The sequence below is a fragment of the Aegilops tauschii genome, chromosome 5 (genome assembly GCF_002575655.3).
Source record: "Aegilops tauschii subsp. strangulata cultivar AL8/78 chromosome 5, Aet v6.0, whole genome shotgun sequence".
NCBI lineage: Eukaryota > Viridiplantae > Streptophyta > Magnoliopsida > Poales > Poaceae > Aegilops > Aegilops tauschii.
The window spans coordinates 354,539,613-354,558,425 of record NC_053039.3 but is presented as its reverse complement, the minus strand read 5'-3'; the positions used below and the strand labels follow the sequence as shown (position 1 = coordinate 354,558,425).

At 46.3% G+C, this 18,813-nt stretch overlaps 3 protein-coding genes and 1 pseudogene across 4 annotated transcripts; 1 reads left to right on the top strand and 3 right to left on the bottom strand.

The window, feature by feature from the left end:
* Positions 1-3,760: 3,760 nt before the first annotated feature.
* LOC109731879 (protein SRG1) lies at positions 3,761-5,761 on the bottom strand. The gene is made up of 4 exons (XM_040390418.3): positions 5,433-5,761; positions 5,092-5,357; positions 4,310-4,637; positions 3,761-4,187 (listed from the first exon to the last, which is right to left on the bottom strand). Exons 1-4 carry the CDS (start codon positions 5,664-5,666, stop codon positions 3,945-3,947), a joined length of 1,071 nt encoding a protein of 356 aa, XP_040246352.1. The 5' UTR covers positions 5,667-5,761; the 3' UTR covers positions 3,761-3,944.
* Positions 5,762-6,577: 816 nt separating this feature from the next.
* LOC109731877 (protein SRG1) lies at positions 6,578-9,280 on the bottom strand. The gene is made up of 4 exons (XM_020291055.3): positions 8,574-9,280; positions 8,063-8,328; positions 7,274-7,601; positions 6,578-7,148 (listed from the first exon to the last, which is right to left on the bottom strand). The coding sequence occupies exons 1-4, from the start codon at positions 8,793-8,795 to the stop codon at positions 6,906-6,908; spliced, it is 1,059 nt and encodes a 352-aa protein (XP_020146644.1). The 5' UTR covers positions 8,796-9,280; the 3' UTR covers positions 6,578-6,905.
* A 241-nt stretch (positions 9,281-9,521) lies between these two features.
* On the bottom strand, positions 9,522-11,885 carry LOC120961902 (uncharacterized; annotated as a pseudogene).
* Positions 11,886-13,065: 1,180 nt separating this feature from the next.
* On the top strand, positions 13,066-17,643 carry LOC109731878 (endoribonuclease Dicer homolog 4). 2 transcript variants are annotated; one of them, XM_020291056.4, is made up of 5 exons: positions 13,066-13,492; positions 14,811-14,909; positions 15,078-15,258; positions 16,504-16,618; positions 17,209-17,643. In XM_020291056.4, exons 2-5 carry the CDS (start codon positions 14,835-14,837, stop codon positions 17,357-17,359), a joined length of 522 nt encoding a protein of 173 aa, XP_020146645.1. In that variant the 5' UTR covers positions 13,066-13,492; positions 14,811-14,834; the 3' UTR covers positions 17,360-17,643. The 2 variants fall into 2 exon arrangements, with proteins under 2 accessions (XP_020146645.1, XP_040246351.1); XM_040390417.3 differs by lacking the exon at positions 13,066-13,492 and adding an exon at positions 14,456-14,559.
* The last annotated feature ends 1,170 nt before the right edge of the window (positions 17,644-18,813 follow it).

Here is an 18,813-nt window from a genome sequence, read left to right as displayed (position 1 = left end):
GCATCTCGGAGTTGGAACATTCGCTTTGATGAGATGATCAAAGCGTTTGGGTTTACACAGACTTATGGAGAAGCCTGTGTTTACAAGAAAGTGAGTGGGAGCTCTGTAGCATTTCTCTTATTATATGTGGATGACATATTATTGATGGGAAATGATATAGAATTCTTGGAAAGTATAAAGGCCTATTTGAATAAGTGTTTTTCAATGAAGGACCTTGGAGAAGCTGCTTATATATTAGGCATCAAGATCTATAGAGATAGATCAAGACGCCTCATTGGTCTTTCACAGAGTACATACCTTGACAAGATATTGAAGAAGTTCAATATGGATCAGTCCAAGAAGGGGTTCTTGCCTGTATTGCAAGGTGTGCAATTGAGCACGGCTCAATGCCCGACCACGGCAGAAGATATAGAAAAGATGAGTGTCATCCCCTATGCCTCGGCCATAGGGTCTATTATGTATGCCATGCTGTGTACCAGACCTGATGTAAACCTTGCTGTAAGTTTGGTAGAAAGGTACCAAAGTAATCCCGGCATGGAACACTGGACAGCGGTCAAGAATATCCTGAAGTACCTGAAAAGGACTAAGGATATGTTTCTCGTTTATGGAGGTGACGAAGAGCTCGTCGTAAAGGGTTACGTCGACGCTAGCTTCGACACAGATCTGGATGACTCGAAGTCACAGACCGGATACGTGTATATTTTGAATGGAGGAGCAGTAAGCTGGTGCAGTTGCAAGCAAAGCGTCGTGGCGGGATCTACATGTGAAGCGGAGTACATGGCAGCCTCGGAGGCAGCGCAGGAAGCAGTCTGGATGAAGGAGTTCATTACCGACCTAGGGGTGATTCCCAGTGCGTCGGGCCCGATGACTCTCTTCTGTGACAACACTGGAGCTATTGCACTTGCGAAGGAGCCCAGGTTTCACAGGAAGACCAGGCATATCAAGCGTCGCTTCAACTCCATTCGTGAAAGTGTTCAAAATGGAGACATAGATATTTGTAAAGTACATACGGATCTGAATGTAGCAGATCCGTTGACTAAACCTCTCCCTAGGGCAAAACATGATCAACACCAGGACGCAATGGGTGTTTGATTCATCACAATGTAACTAGATTATTGACTCTAGTGCAAGTGGGAGACTGTTGGAAATATGCCCTAGAGGCAATAATAAATGGTTATTATTATATTTCTTTGTTCATGATAATTGTCTATTGTTCATGCTATAATTGTATTGTCCGGAAATCGTAATACATGTGTGAATACATAGACCACAACGTGTCCCTAGTAAGCCTCTAGTTGACTAGCTCGTTGATCAACAGATAGTCATGGTTTCCTGACTATGGACATTGGATGTCATTGATAACGGGATCACATCATTAGGAGAATGATGTGATGGACAAGACCCAATCCTAAGCATAGCATAAAAGATCGTGTAGTTTCGTTTGCTAGAGCTTTTCCAATGTCAAGTATCTTTTCCTTAGACCATGAGATCGTGCAACTCCCGGATACCGTAGGAGTGCTTTGGGTGTGCCAAACGTCACAACGTAACTGGGTGACTATAAAGGTGCACTACAGGTATCTCCGAAAGAGTCTGTTGGGTTGGCACGGATCGAGACTGGGATTTGTCACTCCGTGTGACGGAGAGGTATCTCTGGGCCCACTCGGTAATGCATCATCATAATGAGCTCAATGTGACTAAGGCGTTAGTCACGGGATCATGCATTGCGGTACGAGTAAAGAGACTTGCCGGTAACGAGATTGAACAAGGTATTGGGATACCGACGATCGAATCTCGGGCAAGTAACATACCGATTGACAAAGGGAATTGCATACGGGATTGATTGAATCCTCGACACCGTGGTTCATCCGATGAGATCATCGTGGAACATGTGGGAGCCAACATGGGTATCCAGATCCCGCTGTTGGTTATTGACCGGAGAGGCGTCTCGGTCATGTCTGCATGTCTCCCGAACCCGTAGGGTCTACACACTTAAGGTTCGGTGACGCTAGGGTTGTAGAGATATGTGTATGCGGAAACCCGAAAGTTGTTCGGAGTCCCGGATGAGACCCGGACGTCACGAGAGGTTCCGGAATGGTCCGGAGGTGAAGAATTATATATAGGAAGTCAAGTTTCGGCCACCGGGAAAGTTTCGGGGGTTACCGGTATTGTACCGGGACCACCGGAAGGGTCCCGGGGGTCCACCGGGTGGGGCCACCTATCCCGGAGGGCCCCATGGGCTGAAGTGGGAAGGGAACCAGCCCCTAGTGGGCTGGGCGCCCCCCCATGGGCCTTTCCCCATGCGCCTAGGGTTGGGAACCCTAGGGTGGGGGGGGGGCTTCCCACTTGCCTTGGGGGGCAAGGCACCCCTTCCCCCCTTTGGCCGCCGCCCCCCACCCTAGATGGGATCTAGGGGGCGCCCCCCTCCTCCCAGGGGGCCTATATAAAGGAGGGGGGAGGGAGGGCAGCAACTTACAGCCTTGGGCGCCTCCCTCTCCCCCTGCTACACCTCTCCGTCTCGCAGAAGCTCGACGAAGCCCTGCCGAGACCCGCTACATCCACCACCACGCCGTCGTGCTGCTGGATCTCCATCAACCTCTCCTTCCCCCTTGCTGGATCAAGAAGGAGGAGACGTCACTGCACCGTACGTGTGTTGAACGCGGAGGTGCCGTCCGTTCGGCACTCGGTCATCGGTGATTTGGATCACGGCAAGTACGACTCCGTCATCCACGTTCATTGGAACGCTTCCGCTCGCGATCTACAAGGGTATGTAGATGCACTCCTTTCCCCTCGTTGCTAGTAAACTCCATAGATGCATCTTGGTGAGCGTAGGAAAATTTTAAAATTATGCTACGATTCCCAACATTGCCCCCATCAAACGTGCCTGCAGAGCAGAGGCGGAAGGCAAGGGGTGACCCAGCAAACCCCAATCTCGCCAGTTCTAGTGCGAAGAAAGCTCGTGCTAACTCCGTTCCACCCAAACCAAGAGCTCGGGCGAAGGTTTCTACCACGAAGGCCTCACCAAGGAAAGGCAATGTACCTCGCGCCAAAGTCATTCCTCAGTCCAAACTGTATGTGTCCTTATATGGACATCTCAATATGTATGGTTTACAACATACTCACAATATCTTGATACTTCCTCTTTGACATTCTGTAGCCCCCCTCCTACATCAAGCTACTCCAGACAGTTGGAGGCTGCTGGCGATGTTTTTTATATGAAGGCGACTTTGACTGCGCAGATGCCTCCCACAATCCATGCGATCTGAGAGAAGAAGAAGGAAACATTGGTTATCGTTGAGAAGCGTGCCACTATGACGGAGAAAAATAAAACCCGCAGTGTTGTTGAGAAGTTTCCCACCACAGTCGTGATGGAAAAAGTTGTATCATCAGAGACGGCTAGCCCCGGAAAAACTATCCGCTCCCACATCTTCTTAGATGAGGGGAAGAAAGATGAAATTATTGGTCATCTTCTCCACACAACTTGCGAGTAGGAGACGTTGACTCAATTTTTCTCATCCACAAATGTTTATGCGTGAGACAATGAGAAATGAGAATAGAGGCCACCGACTTAAAAGACCGCTGGCCATGGTGAGATGATAAGGAGCTGCAGAAGGTTGTTGACTACAAGAATTCCATACATCTATCATTTTATATATTTTTTTGTCACTCAATGCTTTGATCATTGTTCGCATGTGTTTTGTTCGTTCGGTAGTTAGTTCTTGGACACAATTTTAGGTAGCCATGGTCTTCTTTTGGAGACTAATTTCCCGAATATGCGAGTGCACCATTTTTATTTGACATTACGGAGTGCACTACATGGGTTAACTGAACTGAGTCGCTTATAAGAAAGGCGAAGGTAGACAAAACCCCCACTCACACAACAGATAAAACCATCTCTTTATTCTTCATAGGCAATCACTGCTACAACTCCATAATAAACGATGAACCTATATTTTCAGGGTGTCGATGAATCTCTTCCCTTGACGGAAATGTTCAAAGAGCCCAGCCACGAAATCCTTGGCCAACATTTTCCTATACCTTGATGGTCGCTTGTCATCCAGCAAACCGGGCGCTGGCTCCAACATCGTTTCCGCATCCACGGCGTAAAACACAGCCAGGGAAAGCCTATCCTTCTCGACGTTCGTCACCACTCTATGAAATGGGCTCCTAAAGATTCCATTGTTCATTATCTGCGCCAAAGTTGTACATACAAGTCAACGAATTAGGGTTTAGGAGATAGGATATAACACTGACCATTGTATATTAATCAAGAGAGTAAGTGTGTATGTAGCTTGTATTCCCAAATGCTTACTTCTAGGCAGTCTGCTAGGTTAATCAACAATGTGTGAGGCTTGGTCGGAACATTGTACCATCTCCCATCTCTTTGAATTTGCAAGCCACCGACGTTGTCATCGTTGAAAAGGATGGTAAGGAGACCACCGTCGGAGTGAGGCCTGAGGCCCAAAACTAGGTCAGGCCTTGGGCATGGAGGGTAGTAGTTGAATCTAGCAAACCCGGAAGCCTTGTTTGATATCTGGTTGACGAAGTAGTCCTCGTCAATCTCCAGGAGCTCGGCTATCGATCGCAAGACGAGGTCTCTTATTTTCTTGGTTCTTGATGCGTACTCTTGTAGCACGTCCCTGTAGAAAGATTCTAGACCAGCTTGGTCAAATAAAAGCTTTTGGTTCTTTTATTCAGTTTCTAACTTTCTATGAGTTGTCTTTGAATACCCTTTTTTAAGAGGGTAATACCCCCTGGAATTTGGATATCTTTTAATCAAGAAATTTCACAAAACCACACCGCGAGCAACAAAAGAACTACATCATTAAGAGAAGTTTACAGAAGTTTAAATTCACAAAGGAAAGTTGTGTCATTCAAAAAAAACTTATCCTAACTTCATTATAGGAAATGGCATGATAACACGGGTCCACTAGCAAGAGAGACAGGCAATGCTACGAGACCATTGACTGGATCACAGAGTACTATTCTTTGCACTGAGATTTCCTGAAATTTCACTGCATCCTCCTTTGCAACTAAAGCTAATACAGTATTAAAAATGCGAAAAACATCACTCAAGGTAGGGAAGTAAGTAACCTGAAAGATTCCGGGTGACTGGGCCACTTGGCGAAATTCCTCTCACCTTCCGGCTCCACTCTCAGATGCAACCGGTCGCTCCAGTTGAGGACCTGATCTTCGGACACCACCTTGTCACTGCCATACCCTTCCACCTGGTAGTCCTTGCCGTTGCCGTCCACCAGGTTGCTGCATTTCTGCTTCTCCTCTGCCGGCTGCCGGAAGAACTCCCTCGACACGCTCATCATGGCGTCCATGAGAGAGTCCTCGATCCCATGGTTGGTGGCCTGGATGAGTCAAACAGTCTCAGCAGGAGTTCAATAACTTCAGAAACTAGTTGATCCATGCAGACGCTCGCCCACCAGGAAGAAGCCCCAGGTCTGCAGAGCCGCCCGGAGCCTCTCGGCCTCGTCGGCGTCCGTGAGCCGGCTAAGATCGATGAGGGGGGTGGGCTCCGGAAACTCGTCGGCTGCCAGCAGGTCGCCGTGACGGTCTTGCTCCGGCAACACGTACTGCCGCGGCGGCTCCTCGACGCCGGCCGCCGTCAGCTCCTGCACCGTCGGCCGCACCATCGGCGACTCGTCGGACGCAGCCATTTCTGTGCTTGGGTAAGAGTTTGGGCACCACTGCTCACTTGAAGTTGAAGATACAGGGGCCCGGTATGTATAGCCTCGAGTGTGCCTCGATTTTCCTCTTCAAAATTTGTTTTAATCCTCCTCAAAGAAAAAAAAACGTGCCCCCAATCATTTTCTGGGCGACATCATGCATGACGCACTCGATGCGACTCTTCTTTGTCGGTCCAATCGTATCATCATCCGGTCAAGATTGCGACTGAGCTAATACCCATAAATTCTCAGCTGTGTCATCCTCCAGTCAGACTGTGAGTACTACTGATAGCCTATTATCTTGTATCACATGATCGACAATAGCACCAGTGGCCACCGGCCAGGCTGAGCTGAATTGATGGGGAAAGTATTGACAAAAACTGGACCATTGTCCAGATTCAAAGTGGCTGACAAGTCAAATTTGAGAAAGAATATTTTTGCGAAGCGACTGACAGTTTCCTGGCCCAATTCCAGTTGATTTCCGTTCATAATCAGGTTTTCTCATGACTTCAGCACAATAATCATTTAATCTTCAAGCCTTAAGGGAGTGACCCGTTAATAAGGAAAAACGTAATGCTGCAACAACGCTGCTGTTCCAACAGATTAAAGCATTTGTATAATGCTGCTACATGAAGATTGAAGAGCACAAAGATAACACATAGTACTTCCTCCGTCCCAAAATTCTTGTCTTAGATTTATCTAGATACGGATGTATCAAGTCACGTTTTAGTATTAGATACATCCATATCTAGACAAATCTAAGACAGGAATTTTGGGACGGAGGGAGTACAAGTCTCAGCATTCTACAGTGTTTGCAAGACTTTTCTGCTCAGTTATTGTACTCAGGTCAGTTTGTTTGTAGTAGGAAACACCAGCCAGGCAATGACATTAATAGAGAGTGAAGTAAAAAAGTGATATTTCATATAGACAAAGGTGCAGACTGCATACTACTTAGTATAAGATTAAACTAGTTATCCATAATCCTTCACGGAATACAGAACGCCGAATCTTGCATATCTTGCCAAGCAGTGGAACATCGACAGCAGTGGACGGGACGCAGGTGGAATAGAACTGAGGGAGTAAAAGTTTAAATGCAGCAGCGAACTGATAAACTACAGCTCAAAATTCGGTGAAAGAGGCATGGCGCTGGTGCTCCTCTTTTACATATCGGTAAAACTTTATTCCTCATAGGTAATCACAGCTATAACTCCATAAACTAACACGCATAACTTATATCTTCAGGGTGTCGATGAATCTCTTCCCTTGACGGAAATGTTCAAAGAGCCCAGCCACGAAATCCTTGGTCAGCATTTTCCTATATCTTGGTGGTCGCTTATCATCCAGCAAACCGGGCGCTGGCTCCAGCACTGTTTCTTCATCCACGGCATAGAACATGGCCAGCGAAAGCCTCTCCTTCTCGGTGTTTGTCACCACTCTGTGAACCGGGCTCCTAAAGATTCCGTTATTCATTATCTGCGCCAAAATTTCACATGCGAGTCAATGAAACATTAGGATTCAGGAAATAGGATATAACACTGATCATTATAGACCATTCAAGAGAGGAGGTGCGTATCTAGCTTGTATGTGTAGGTGCCTACCTCCAGGCAGTCTCCCAAGTTGATCACCAGTGTGTGAGGCTTGGCTGGAACATTGTACCATTTCCCATCTCTCTGAACTTGTAAGCCACCAACATCGTCGTCGACAAAAAGGATAGTAAGGAGATTTCCATCAGAGTGAGGCCTGAGGCCCAAAACTAGGTCAGGTCTCGGACATGGAGGGTAGTAGTACAATCTAGCAAACCCGGAGGCCTTGTTTGATATCTGGTTAACGAAGTAATCCTCATCAATGTCCAGGAGCTTGGCTATTGATCGCAAGACAAGGTCTCTTAGTTTCTTGGTTTTTGATGCGTACTCATGTAGCACATCCCTGTAGAAAGACTCTAGAATAGTTTAGTAGTTAAATAAAAGATTTTAGTTTCTTTATTCAGTTTCTACGAATTGTCTCTGAAAATCTTTTTTTTTTCGTTTTGGAAAGAAGGTAATCACCCCCAGACTCTGAATATCTTATAAAGAAAGTAATTCATCAATAAATTCACAAAACAACATCGAGAAAACTACGTCATTAAGAGAAGTTCTCAAAAGTCTACATTCACAAAGGAAAATTGTATCCGAAATATTTAACTTTCAGCCTTACTTAATTATAGGAAATGATATGGTAATACGGGCCCACTAGCGAGTTAGACGCGCAATGCTACGAGACCATTGACTACCCAGAGTGCAGTTTACATTGATACTTTTCTGAAATTCTCATTCTTCCTTCCTTTGCAAGTAAACTAATACAGTATTCAAAATGTGAAAAACATCACTGAAGGCAAGGGAGTAGGTAACCTGAAAGATTCCGGTTGACTGGGCCACTTAGCGAAATTCCTCTCATCTTCTGGCTCCACTCTCAGATGCAACCGGTCGTTCCAGTTCAGGCCATGATCCTCAGAAACCACTTTGTCACTGCCATACCCTTCCACCTGGTAGTGCTTGCCGTTGCCGTCCACCAGGTTGCTGCATTTCTGCTTCTCTTCGGACGGTTGACGGAAGAACTCCCTTGACGCGCTCATCATTGCATCCATGAGAGAATCCTCGATCCCATGATTGGTGGCCTGGACAAGTTAAACAGTTTCAGTAAGAGTTCAATAACTTTACAAGCTAGTACTCCCTTCGTTACAAATATAAGATGTTCTGGATATTTCAATATGGACTACATTCGGCCTGAAATGAGTGAACAACCACACTAAAACATAAACATGCCTATATGTATCCAATTCACAAAAAGGTTAGAACATCTTATACTTGTGAACGGAGGGAGTAGTAATTAAGGTGCACGCATGCACAGATGCTCGCTCACCAGGAAGAAGCCCCATGTCTGTAGAGCAGCCCGGAGCTTGTCGGCCTCATCGGCGTCCATGAGCCGGCTAAGGTCAATGAGAGGGATGGGCTCCGGCATTTCGCCGGCGGCCAGCAGGTCACCGTGACGGTCTTGCTCGTGCACTAAGTACCGGCTCGGCGGCTCCTCGAAACCGGTCGACGCCAGGTCTTGCACCATCGGCGTCTCGTCGGACGCAGCCATTCTGTTATTTCTGTGCTTGGGTATGTGTTTGGTTACTACTGTTCACTTGAAGTTCAGGGGGTGGGGGATGGGGTTATACATAGCCTCGAGTCATTTTCTGGGCGGATCATGCATGATACACTCCACACGACTCTTCTTTGTCAGTCACAATCGTATCATCCTCCAGTCAAGATTGCATTGCGACTGAGCTAATAGCCATAGGTTTTCAGTTGTGTCATCCTTCAGTCAGACTGTGAGTGCTACCACTATCCTATCTTGTACCACACGATCGAAAATAGCACTAGTGGCCACAGACCAGGCTGAGCTAAATTGATGGGGAAAGTATTGACAAAAACTGGACCATTGTCCAGATTCAAAGTGGCTGACAAGTCAAATTTGAGAAAGAATATTTTGGACTCACAGTTTCCGGGCCCAATTCAAGTTGATTTCTGTTCTTAATCAGGTTTTCTTATGACTTCAGCACAATAATCATTTGATCTTCAAGCCTAAAAGGGAGCGACCCATTAATATTAGTAAAAATAAAGGGACAATGGCAATTGACAAGGAAAAAAGTAACAAAAACCGATAATATCAGTATACTACTGCTACATGAAGATTGAAGAGTACAAATATAGCGCATACAAGTCTCAGCATTCTAGAGTGTTTGCAAGACTTTCATGTTCAGTTGTTGTACTCAAGTCAGTTTGTTTGTAGAAAACACCAGCAAGGCAATAACATTAATAGACATGGAAGTAAAAAGTGATATTTCAGATAGCTAAGGTGCAGAGTGCAGACTGCAGAGTATAAGGCTACACCAGTTATCCATAATCCTTCACGGGATACAGAAACACCGAACCATGCATATCTTGCCCAGCAGTTGCTAGCCTTTGACATTTCAAATTATTTTGTAAGACTACGCTACCGAAAAATTAACTAGACGTTGACAAAGGCCTCCCGATGAAATGCCTGAATTGCATCACCATCAGACTCACCGAGAATTATCTGGCAATTTGGTAGGGCTTTTTGGAGAGGCAATATTTTTGTTTCGAGAATATCGGACGTATCCAGATGATCCTTCTGGAGCCACTCTGGTCGATCACTCTTCGATGTAAATAGCAGCAATTGGTTGAGACTAGTAGAGTTCCTCAACACAAACCTTAGTAGCCTCATCTCATTGTCACCCCCCTTGAAATTCGTCATCTTGAGCAACTTAAGGTTCTCAAGGCAATCTTCTACTGGGTCTTCCTCTGATTGCCCTCCATCAGATAGCTCTTCATCTGACCAGTCTTCCTCTGATTGATTTTCCTCCGACGCCTCTCCCTCTGGCAGCTCGTCTTGAAGCTCATCTTCCTCTTCTGATAGCTCTCCCTCTGGCAGCTCGTCTTGAAGCTCATCTTCCTCTTCCGATAGCTCTCCCTCTGGCAGCTCGTCTTGAAGCTCAACTTCCTCTTCTGATAGCTCTCCCTCTGGTAGCTCCTCCTGAAGCTCATCTTCCTCTTCTGGTAGCTCTCCCTCTGGCCCATCTTCCTCAGGTGGCGCTTCTCCCCGCAGATCCTCCACTGGCCTGTTTTCCTCTAGTAGCTCTTCCTCTGATTCTGATGGTTCCGAGCCTGCTCTATAATAGTGACTATTTGTTGGAAGCTGCGACAGAGCATAGAAAGCATTAGGAAGAAGTAAAGCACAGCAAGAGAAAGCATACAATTATGTGTATTAAATAAATGCATCCCTAATGGTCATGGTGCAATCTGTTTAGCAGCAAGAGAAATCAGTTTAGCAACAAGGTCATCTTCACCTGCACAAACATCCTCTCTAATAGAGAGGGGCAGCAGGCCACGATGAAAACACAAATGTCATCCACGCTGCTGTTATACATAGCAAACATCAGCAGCTGCAGCTCTCTCAAATTCCGCAATTCGCACGACGCGGCACCACTTTTGGTTAGTGATCTCTCACGAGCCTTGGCAGACACTCTCTGCAAAGAAGGCCATGACCAATGAGTAACTAAGTATTGCAATAAAAATCGATGGAATGAAATGCAGGAAGCAACCAACCCGCAGGGCACTGCTGCAGAGGGTAAGCACGGTGCCTGAAGCCAATTTCTTGGCACCCCTGCAGGCCAAGCAAAATCGAAACAGAGTGGGGTGCCGAGAGGCCGGAGGCGACCGGCAGGTCCGCCGAAGCATAGGTAAAGGTCGGCGAGCGCGCAGGCGGCAGGGATTGTCAGGGCGCGGATGTAGGAGCCGCTGTAGCGGAAGGAGCGAAGGCTGGGCGCCTCCATGGTAGAAATGTCTCTCACCCCTCCGCACTCCGCGACGGTGAGGCTCCTCAGGTGCGGCCCGGCGGCCTCGACGTTGACGAAATCGAGGCCATCGCAGTAGCGCAGGTCGAGGGCGCGGAGGAGGGGGCACGCGGCGACCAGGTTCCCGACGGTGTGGTCGGAGAGCGTGACGCCCTCGAGGTAGATGACCTCGAGGACGGAGAAGGTGTGGCAGCGGGCGGAGAAGGGCTTGGAGAGGCCGACGCGGATGCTGCCGACGGTGAGGCGCGTGAGGTGCGGGTCGCCCGCGGGAGGCGGAGCTTGAAAATGAAGCCCAGGGCTCCGTGGGCGAAGTCCACGTGGAGGTCGGCGACGGAGCAGGCGGCGGCGTAGTCCAGAATCCGGTGGACGCCGTCGGGCTCGAGGTCCCCCTTGCCAATCTGGAACGTCAGGGAGAGCCGGTCGAGGCGCCGCCGGCCGCGCCGCTCCAGGGATTCGAGGATCGGCGGCGGGGGCGCGTGGGTCTTGAGGCGGAGGTCGAGCGAGGAGGGCTCCGGCCAGCGGTGCGCCCAGAGCGCGCGCCACCGGGTGGAGATCGCGCCCGTGCGAACGGCGGATTTGAACGGGAGGAGGCCGAGGATGTGCAGCCGCAGCGCCTCCGGCAGCGACGAAATACGGTCCTCCTCCGCCGCTCCCGCGCCTGGATGCGCTCGCTCCCCTCCCTCGCCCGTCCGCCTCCTCTTCGAGCCGCCACCGGAGTCCAACTCCGCCGCCGTCGCCATTCCCTGCCGTCCGTCCAATCAGCCACCACCCGGACATCACTAATCAAGAGCACTGGTTGCAAAGAACACTCCACTTTCTAAGTGACGCACATGCACCGCGCCACTTGTCGCAACCTGGGAGTTTTTCCTTTTTTAGATCCGTTTATTCAAAACGTTTTAATTCTTAAACCGTGTGTCCAAATCTCAAACCGTTTTTATCATTGGATTCCTATCGTCGGGATCTTCAAAATTAGATCCCATGTTGATAGATTTTAACGAACTTTTTTTATGAAAAAACCGGGCGAAAAAACGAACCAGAAGCATGATTTTTCCCTTTCCAAAAAGAGGACGCCCGTGCCTCTCGTGAAAGCAAAACCGTGACTCTCGTGAAAGGAAAAAGAAAAAAAGAAAACGCGTTTTTTTTTCGTTTCCGAAAGGCACGGCCGTGACTCTCGCGAAAGCACAACCGTGCCTCTTGCGAGAGCAAAACCGTGACTCTCGCGAAAGAAAAAAAACGCGTATTTTTTCCCTTTCCTAGAGGCACGGCCGTGACTTTCACGAAAGCACAACCGTGCCTCTCGTGGAAGCAAAACCGTGACTCTCACGAAAGAAAAAAAAAACAGAAAACGCGTTTTGTTTTTTCCCTTTCCGAGAGGCACGGCCGTGACTCTCGCGAAAGCACAACCGCGCCTCTCGCGGAAGCAAAACCGTGACTCTCGCGGAAGCACAAATGTGTTTTTTTCGTTTCCGAAAGGCACGACCATGACTCTCACTAAAGCACAACCGTGCCTTTCGCGGAAGAAAAACCGTGACTTTCGCGAAAGGAAAAAAGAAAGCGCGTTTTTTCACGTAAAATTTTTTTAAATTTTTTTTATCCAAAAGCTAAGAAAGAGCGGGAAAAACCAAACGTAAAAAAAAACAAAAAAAAGTTTAAAAAGCCGAAAACGCGTGCGGAAAAATAAAAAATAAAATTTAAAGGAAGCATCCAGAGCGCGACACGTGGCGAATGGCTGAGAGCGCGCCAAGTGGCGCTGATTGTTGCGAGGCTTGCGAAGGAGCGCTTGTTAACTAGTTCCTCCCCCACCACCCCGCTTTTTTTTGCTTCCTGTGACGGGCCGCTCGGCGTTAACACTAGTCTCATGGTCTGTTATTGCTGGGCCAGGTTTGCGCAGTTCCACTGGCCCAGAACTCGGAATCTTTCGCTGCGGGCCTGTGGGGGACAGAGCGCTTTGCCTTTTCCCATTCCCTCAAAGAAAAAATTAGCCTTTCCATTATTCGATCTTTTTCTTTTTGCCCTTGTCTTCTTCCTCGCCGCTCGTCCCCTTAAACCCTCCCATGGCGGCCAGCCCATGCTCCCGCGGCCACCCCAAGCTCCGGCGTCTCCTCTCCTCTGCCGCCGCCGCGAACCTCCCCCTCCTGTGCTCCTAGAGGCGCATGGCCGAGGCCCTCTCCCTGGCGGATTTGGATGAATGCCACCGGCCGGCCGCCCCAACCCATCCTCTCCCCAGCGAGATCTAGGCGGCAGCCCCAAAGAGAACTAAATATTCTCCCTCTCCAACTCGCGCGAGCTCCGATCCGGTGCCCTGCGCCCGGCGTCCCCGTGACTGGCCCCGGCCCCAAACGCGGTTCCCAACCCGACGCCCCCATCCCGCACGCTTGCGGCCTCCGAGAGCATCGCGCGGTCCTACATTTCGTTGCGGGTAAGCGCTCACTTGAGACTTCGGAACAATCATCCACTTTCTGTGTTGTGTTTGCACAACAGTTTCTGATCTTGTACGTGCCACAATTGATAGTTCAGTATCTGCTCCAGTGTAGCGTTAGTGTTGGCGACTCAGATTGGAATAAGCAGTCTTCTTTTTCTTAGGGGAAAAGTGTAGTGCCCTTGATTGACTTGAAATAATGATCTGAATGATTGATGGTCTTTAGACTAGGAGGGGTGTTCAAGATTGCAGACTAATAGTTGCGTGACAGATTGTCATAGTTAGGATATATTCTAGAGCCTGCTTGAAGCAAGTAACATTGGCGACTCGTAGTGTGATAAACTTTTACGGTATGTATTTACAAGCACATAAGAATGGTGTGATAAACTTTTACATTGGCGACCTCCACCTTTTACATCTTTGTTCAACAAAAAGCTTATAATGATTTGTTCCATACAGATCATAAACGCTTAACTGTATTTCTGCAGTTGTCATTTTGCTATTTAATGTTAGGGCAGTTTTTTGTTTTCTTCAGTGCTACTAGTTGTCCACAGCTCTACCATTTTGACATCCCCTTTTCATTCGCATGTTTTGTGAGCTTACTCTAACACCTTAAAATTTTGCTTCTATTTTCGCTGTTTGATTTTGTGAAAGATCCTCATAGAACCTTCCCAACATAACATGCCACCTTCGCCAAAATTTCCATAGGGTTAGCTTAGGTGCCATACAATGGATCCTGTCTTTTGTACAGCGTCATGCTCACTTGTGGTATATGCTTTCTGGAGCCATATATCTGGACCAGTTGTTAGTTAATGTGCATTACCTAATTCTCCAAAGTTATATTTATAGCCATGTATAGTCTTTTTATTTTCCCCGTTGTATAAGGGGCTTTCTGCATATTTCCCTCACATGTATGTGTATATATAGTGGACTATGGCCCCATGGGAATACGAGTTGCATAGCCCTAGGTTTAGTTTCTCTCCTCCCACCGCACGCACAGCTCGTGCTCAATTCCAATCGATCCCGGTCTCCGTCCTCTATTCCGGTATTCCCTGCCGCTCCCTCAGGTGGAGCCCTGATTCCTCTCGCTCATGTAGCTCTCGATCGAAGCTTCATATCGCGATATCCCCGATTGGATCGCAATCTTTCAGATTCGCTCTAGTTTATAGTAATTAATGTCCATAATAGTGGAGATTTTTTGGGTAAAATTATCAGTTGATAAATGCTCTTGTTCTACTCAGTTTACGGTACAATGTTCAAGAAATCATTTTCATAGAAGTATATACCAAATTACCAGTACTTTTGTAACTTTTGTTAGGTGACTCCTTTCCGCTCAGTGGTTATGGTGCCGCCTGTGTACCAGGAGCCTAGTATCATGCCGATCAATACAAGAACGGAGAAGGAGTTGGAAGAAAAGGTAAAACATGACAACATCTCTTGCATTCATTTCTTTTCCATCTTCCTTTTGAGCACATTGGTGATATCTTGGGTTTCTTTCTTCTTTCATCAGCTAGAAGAATTTTTTATGTAATTCACAAAAAAAATCAATTTTTTGTTTGAATGGTCCTAATAGTTTTACTTGTAGGAGGTGTTATGCACGCACAAAAAGCCCAAAGCTACAGGGTGTGTTGCCCAACTGCAGCAGGAAATTGAACTCGCCATTGAGAGTGAGAATAAAGGGCATGGTGATCCTTCACCAAAAGAGTCTGCTTGTGTGGTGCTGAGCAATGGTGAAGCAAATGGTTGCAGTGAGGGGCATGTTCTTGGTATTTGAAATTCTTATCTTTTTTAATTCTTCTCATGATTCTTTTAGCCACTGTTAAATCTGATTGATTTCAGAATAATCAATACAACCTGTACATAAAATGTTATGGTTTCATATAAGATGGACAAAGAGTTATATCTCTTAAGTGTGGTTATGTTGGCCAAAATTTAGATATCAATGTACTTGAATGGAAAATTTGAATTACTTATTGCTGCCTATATAATGAAAGACTGGATGATCTTATAACCTGCTCATCTGTATATGTACTCCCTCTGACCGTAAAAAAAGGGCGTAATTTTCTGGGCGTGTAGATTAATGAATGATAGAACTGGCCTTCTTATTTCCCCAAAACTGCCCCTAATTAATCATGCGTTCATAGAAGTAATTGACATCAGTCATTAGCCAGATTAGGAACACACAAACTACCACGCAAGATTTGGAATAACTACCACATGAGATTTAAGGAAAAGGCCGATGGGATGGAGACGATTAAGGGGCAGTCTTGGTAAGCCACGGAGAAACAGGGACCTGACACTGTTCTTGCGTGGAAATAGCATGATCTTTTTACGGACAGAGGGAGTGATATTTATTGTACTATAACAGGTAACTTAAATTATTAGGAGAAGTGAGATATATCAGAAGAAAGTGACATTGATCTGGCATGAAAACAAGGTAATGTGGACATAGCACTGAAACTAACTTACACGGATACTAACTTCTCTGGCTTCTGCAGTCTGTCCAGGATTACAAAATTCACAATAACTGGTTAGAATGATTCTTAGTTTACTGTGAAATCCTTCTCTAGAAAATTGCCAGTTTAAACCATTGACGTAATATAGATAGCATGCGAGCATGTTCTTTATATCCTTCTGGGCGGTGCTTTATCTTTTGGTCAGAAAACGATGGTGCTTTATCTTACGTATAGTATTAACAGGTTCTTCACAAGTTACCTGTTGCATGGTGTACGTTCTCGTGATGATGTATACCTTGGGCAAATTTCATGTCCAAATTCCGAAGACATGACTCGGGTAGAAAGGATCATTACAGTTCAAATATTTCATACAGTTAAGAAGTTAATTATCTGAATGTTCAGTATTTTGGTTCAAGAAGTAACTAAGAATACAGTGTTTCAAATAAAATCTTGGGCAAGGAACAAGGGATGCATCACTCTAGCAATATATGCATAAATCTTATTTTTGAAGTTAAACTGTTGTTTTATAATTGCTGGTTTTATTTGAATTCATAGGCGGTGCAAATGCAGAACCAGAAGCAAGGTTGAGACTGGCTCAACTCTGCAGTGCAATTGGCTGGAAGAGTCCAACATATGAGTTTGAAGAACATGGACATGGCCATACAAAACTGTAAGCTTTCCTATTAACCGGCGAACCTTTAATTTGTTTTTTATGTACTTTCAACAGATATAGGCGCATTGTGCATTATATTACCTCAAATGTAGTATTATCCATATTATCATAGGCAAAGCCACTAGTGGCTTCCTCCGCAAGGTGTGACAGTTACTGGCCATTCTGTACTCACTTGAGTGTTCTTTGAACACTTTGTGCTGTACTACCAGCTCGTATGGCATGCATAGCTGATAATCAAGCTGCATTTCTGATGTGTCATGCACTAATGTTTGAAAATTGAATAATTATACAAGATCGTGCAGTTGGTAAATCCAATGCTGATAAACACTGGAACGGCAATAATGGAATGGTGATAAACACTGAAGGCTACTCAGAAGTAGCCCAGAAGTCCATGTTCTTTTGAGAAAATTTCTGTAGTTTCATAAGCACGGGCTAGCTACCACGTCAATGCTAATGAATAACAACTCTGATGTCTTGTGTTTTCTATTCTGGGCGGTGGAAAATGCATCTGGTTGGTAATTTGCTTAAGATGGTAGGTAGAGTTCAAAATAGAAATGGGCATATCTGATGTTCTATTAACTTTGCAGGTTCACATGCAAGGTGAGTGTTCTTGTGGAGACGTTCACAGACACTGTTGTGGAGTGCATCAGTGAACCCAAACCCCAGAAGAGAGCTGCCGAGGAACAAGGTGCTGAAGGTGTGTTATGGACCCTCAAGTGCCTTGGTCATGTGAAATAGCTCTAGACGTGCTCCATCAGGCGCGGCGCGGCGTCTGTCTGCCCTCTTGTTGGCATCCGATCCACCACAAGAGCGGTGTCTGCTCTTTCTTGAATCCATGACTCAACTTGTGATCACGTTGTCAGCTGGTGCTTATGCATGACTGAACTTGTTACTCCGTCGTGTTTTAATTTTGTTGCTTTAGCTCTCTAGGATCCTAGTCCAGTTATTTCCAGTCGGCTGTAGGAACTCTCGGTATTACTTTGTGTTCAAGTTCTGCTTAAGTAAGGGCTCTAGCAGAGTTATGTTCTGTTTTAAGTAGGAAGATAGTATCAGGAGTAGCAGCTATGTTCAAGCGCAAGTCCACATGCTACAACTTCTTCGACGACGTTGTCAGGTGGGTGTTCTGAAACCTGGATGAACACTGAATATCAGGAGTTGCATCCTGAATGATCAAGGTTTTGGAAGGATTCAGTTCGTTTGGTGGGGTGAGCCTGCGTGTTTATGCTCAGAGCATACATGTCACACTGAAACTGAACTAGGCGAAACTAGTGTTTGTGTGTTGCAAACGGGAATACAAAATCAGCCCGTGAAGCACACAGAAGTTTTATACTGTATAAGTAGATGAATGGAACACCCGAACGACATTTGCACTTGCACAATATGGCACCTCTCTCGTTGCCATGCCATGGCGCTCATAGAGATTTCAGTGGAGTCCGAAAACCCGAGGTCTCGGCTCACCTGAACCGGAAGGTAAACGAGCTTGGTTGGTGTTTGAGGAAGCAGTATGAGTAACTGAAAGCTAACAACCTTCAATATACGATTTCTAGTATTACTTACAACTTACTGTACAAGATTAACCACTATTATCTGTAACGGCGAAAAATGATGCGCCCAGCAGATTGGCAAGTGGCTAGCGACAACAAACATTGTTGCATCAAACACTATTGATTAGTCGAGTAAGAACTAGCAAAACCGTCGATCGTGTTCTAACTCACTGCAACCGGGTTGGTGATTTTTGATTTTAATTCTCGCCGCAGTCAAACACTATTAAACTAGAATCCAGCTCTAATCTAAAATTCTTGTCTGAATTAGTGAGATGCAAACAAGATGTGAATACGACTCATGAGTAAAAACGTTTGAACACGCTGCCATTTGTGCACCACCCATCATGCGTTGGCGTCGCCATACCTTTTGACATCGCCAGTACAAGACTTTATCCGCACAGGTGCCAACAGATGTCGATTTTTACTCGTATATGCGTCGCCTGCAGGAGAGGAGAGGAACTAGCTAGGAGAATCCACGGACCAGGAGATTTGTAGTGACTCAAACGTGTGATCTGCCGCAAGCGGCGACAGCGCCAGGAGATATTTTTACTTTTCTTTTTCTGCTCGGCGAAGAAGAGCAGGACGTGTCCGCGTGTACGTATGTATCTAGTTCGATCCGGTCAAATACGTATAAAATACGTATTATAC

Excerpts from the sequence above, each read along its gene's own strand:
- LOC109731877 (XM_020291055.3), bottom strand. The coding sequence starts at position 8,795 with ATGGCTGCGTCCGACGAGACGCCGATGGTGCAAGACCTGGCGTCGACC. Across the intron at positions 8,329-8,573 it reads AGACATGGGGCTTCTTCCTG|GCCACCAATCATGGGATCGA; the intron begins GTGAGCGAGCAT and ends TAACTTGTCCAG. Across the intron at positions 7,602-8,062 it reads AGTCAACCGGAATCTTTCAG|GGATGTGCTACATGAGTACG; the intron begins GTTACCTACTCC and ends GTCTTTCTACAG.
- LOC109731878 (XM_020291056.4), top strand. The coding sequence starts at position 14,835 with ATGGTGCCGCCTGTGTACCAGGAGCCTAGTATCATGCCGATCAATACA. Across the intron at positions 14,910-15,077 it reads AGAAGGAGTTGGAAGAAAAG|GAGGTGTTATGCACGCACAA; the intron begins GTAAAACATGAC and ends TTTTACTTGTAG. Across the intron at positions 15,259-16,503 it reads CAGTGAGGGGCATGTTCTTG|GCGGTGCAAATGCAGAACCA; the intron begins GTATTTGAAATT and ends TTGAATTCATAG.
- LOC109731879 (XM_040390418.3), bottom strand. The coding sequence starts at position 5,666 with ATGGCTGCGTCCGACGAGTCGCCGATGGTGCGGCCGACGGTGCAGGAG. Across the intron at positions 5,358-5,432 it reads AGACCTGGGGCTTCTTCCTG|GCCACCAACCATGGGATCGA; the intron begins GTGGGCGAGCGT and ends TGACTCATCCAG. Across the intron at positions 4,638-5,091 it reads AGTCACCCGGAATCTTTCAG|GGACGTGCTACAAGAGTACG; the intron begins GTTACTTACTTC and ends ATCTTTCTACAG.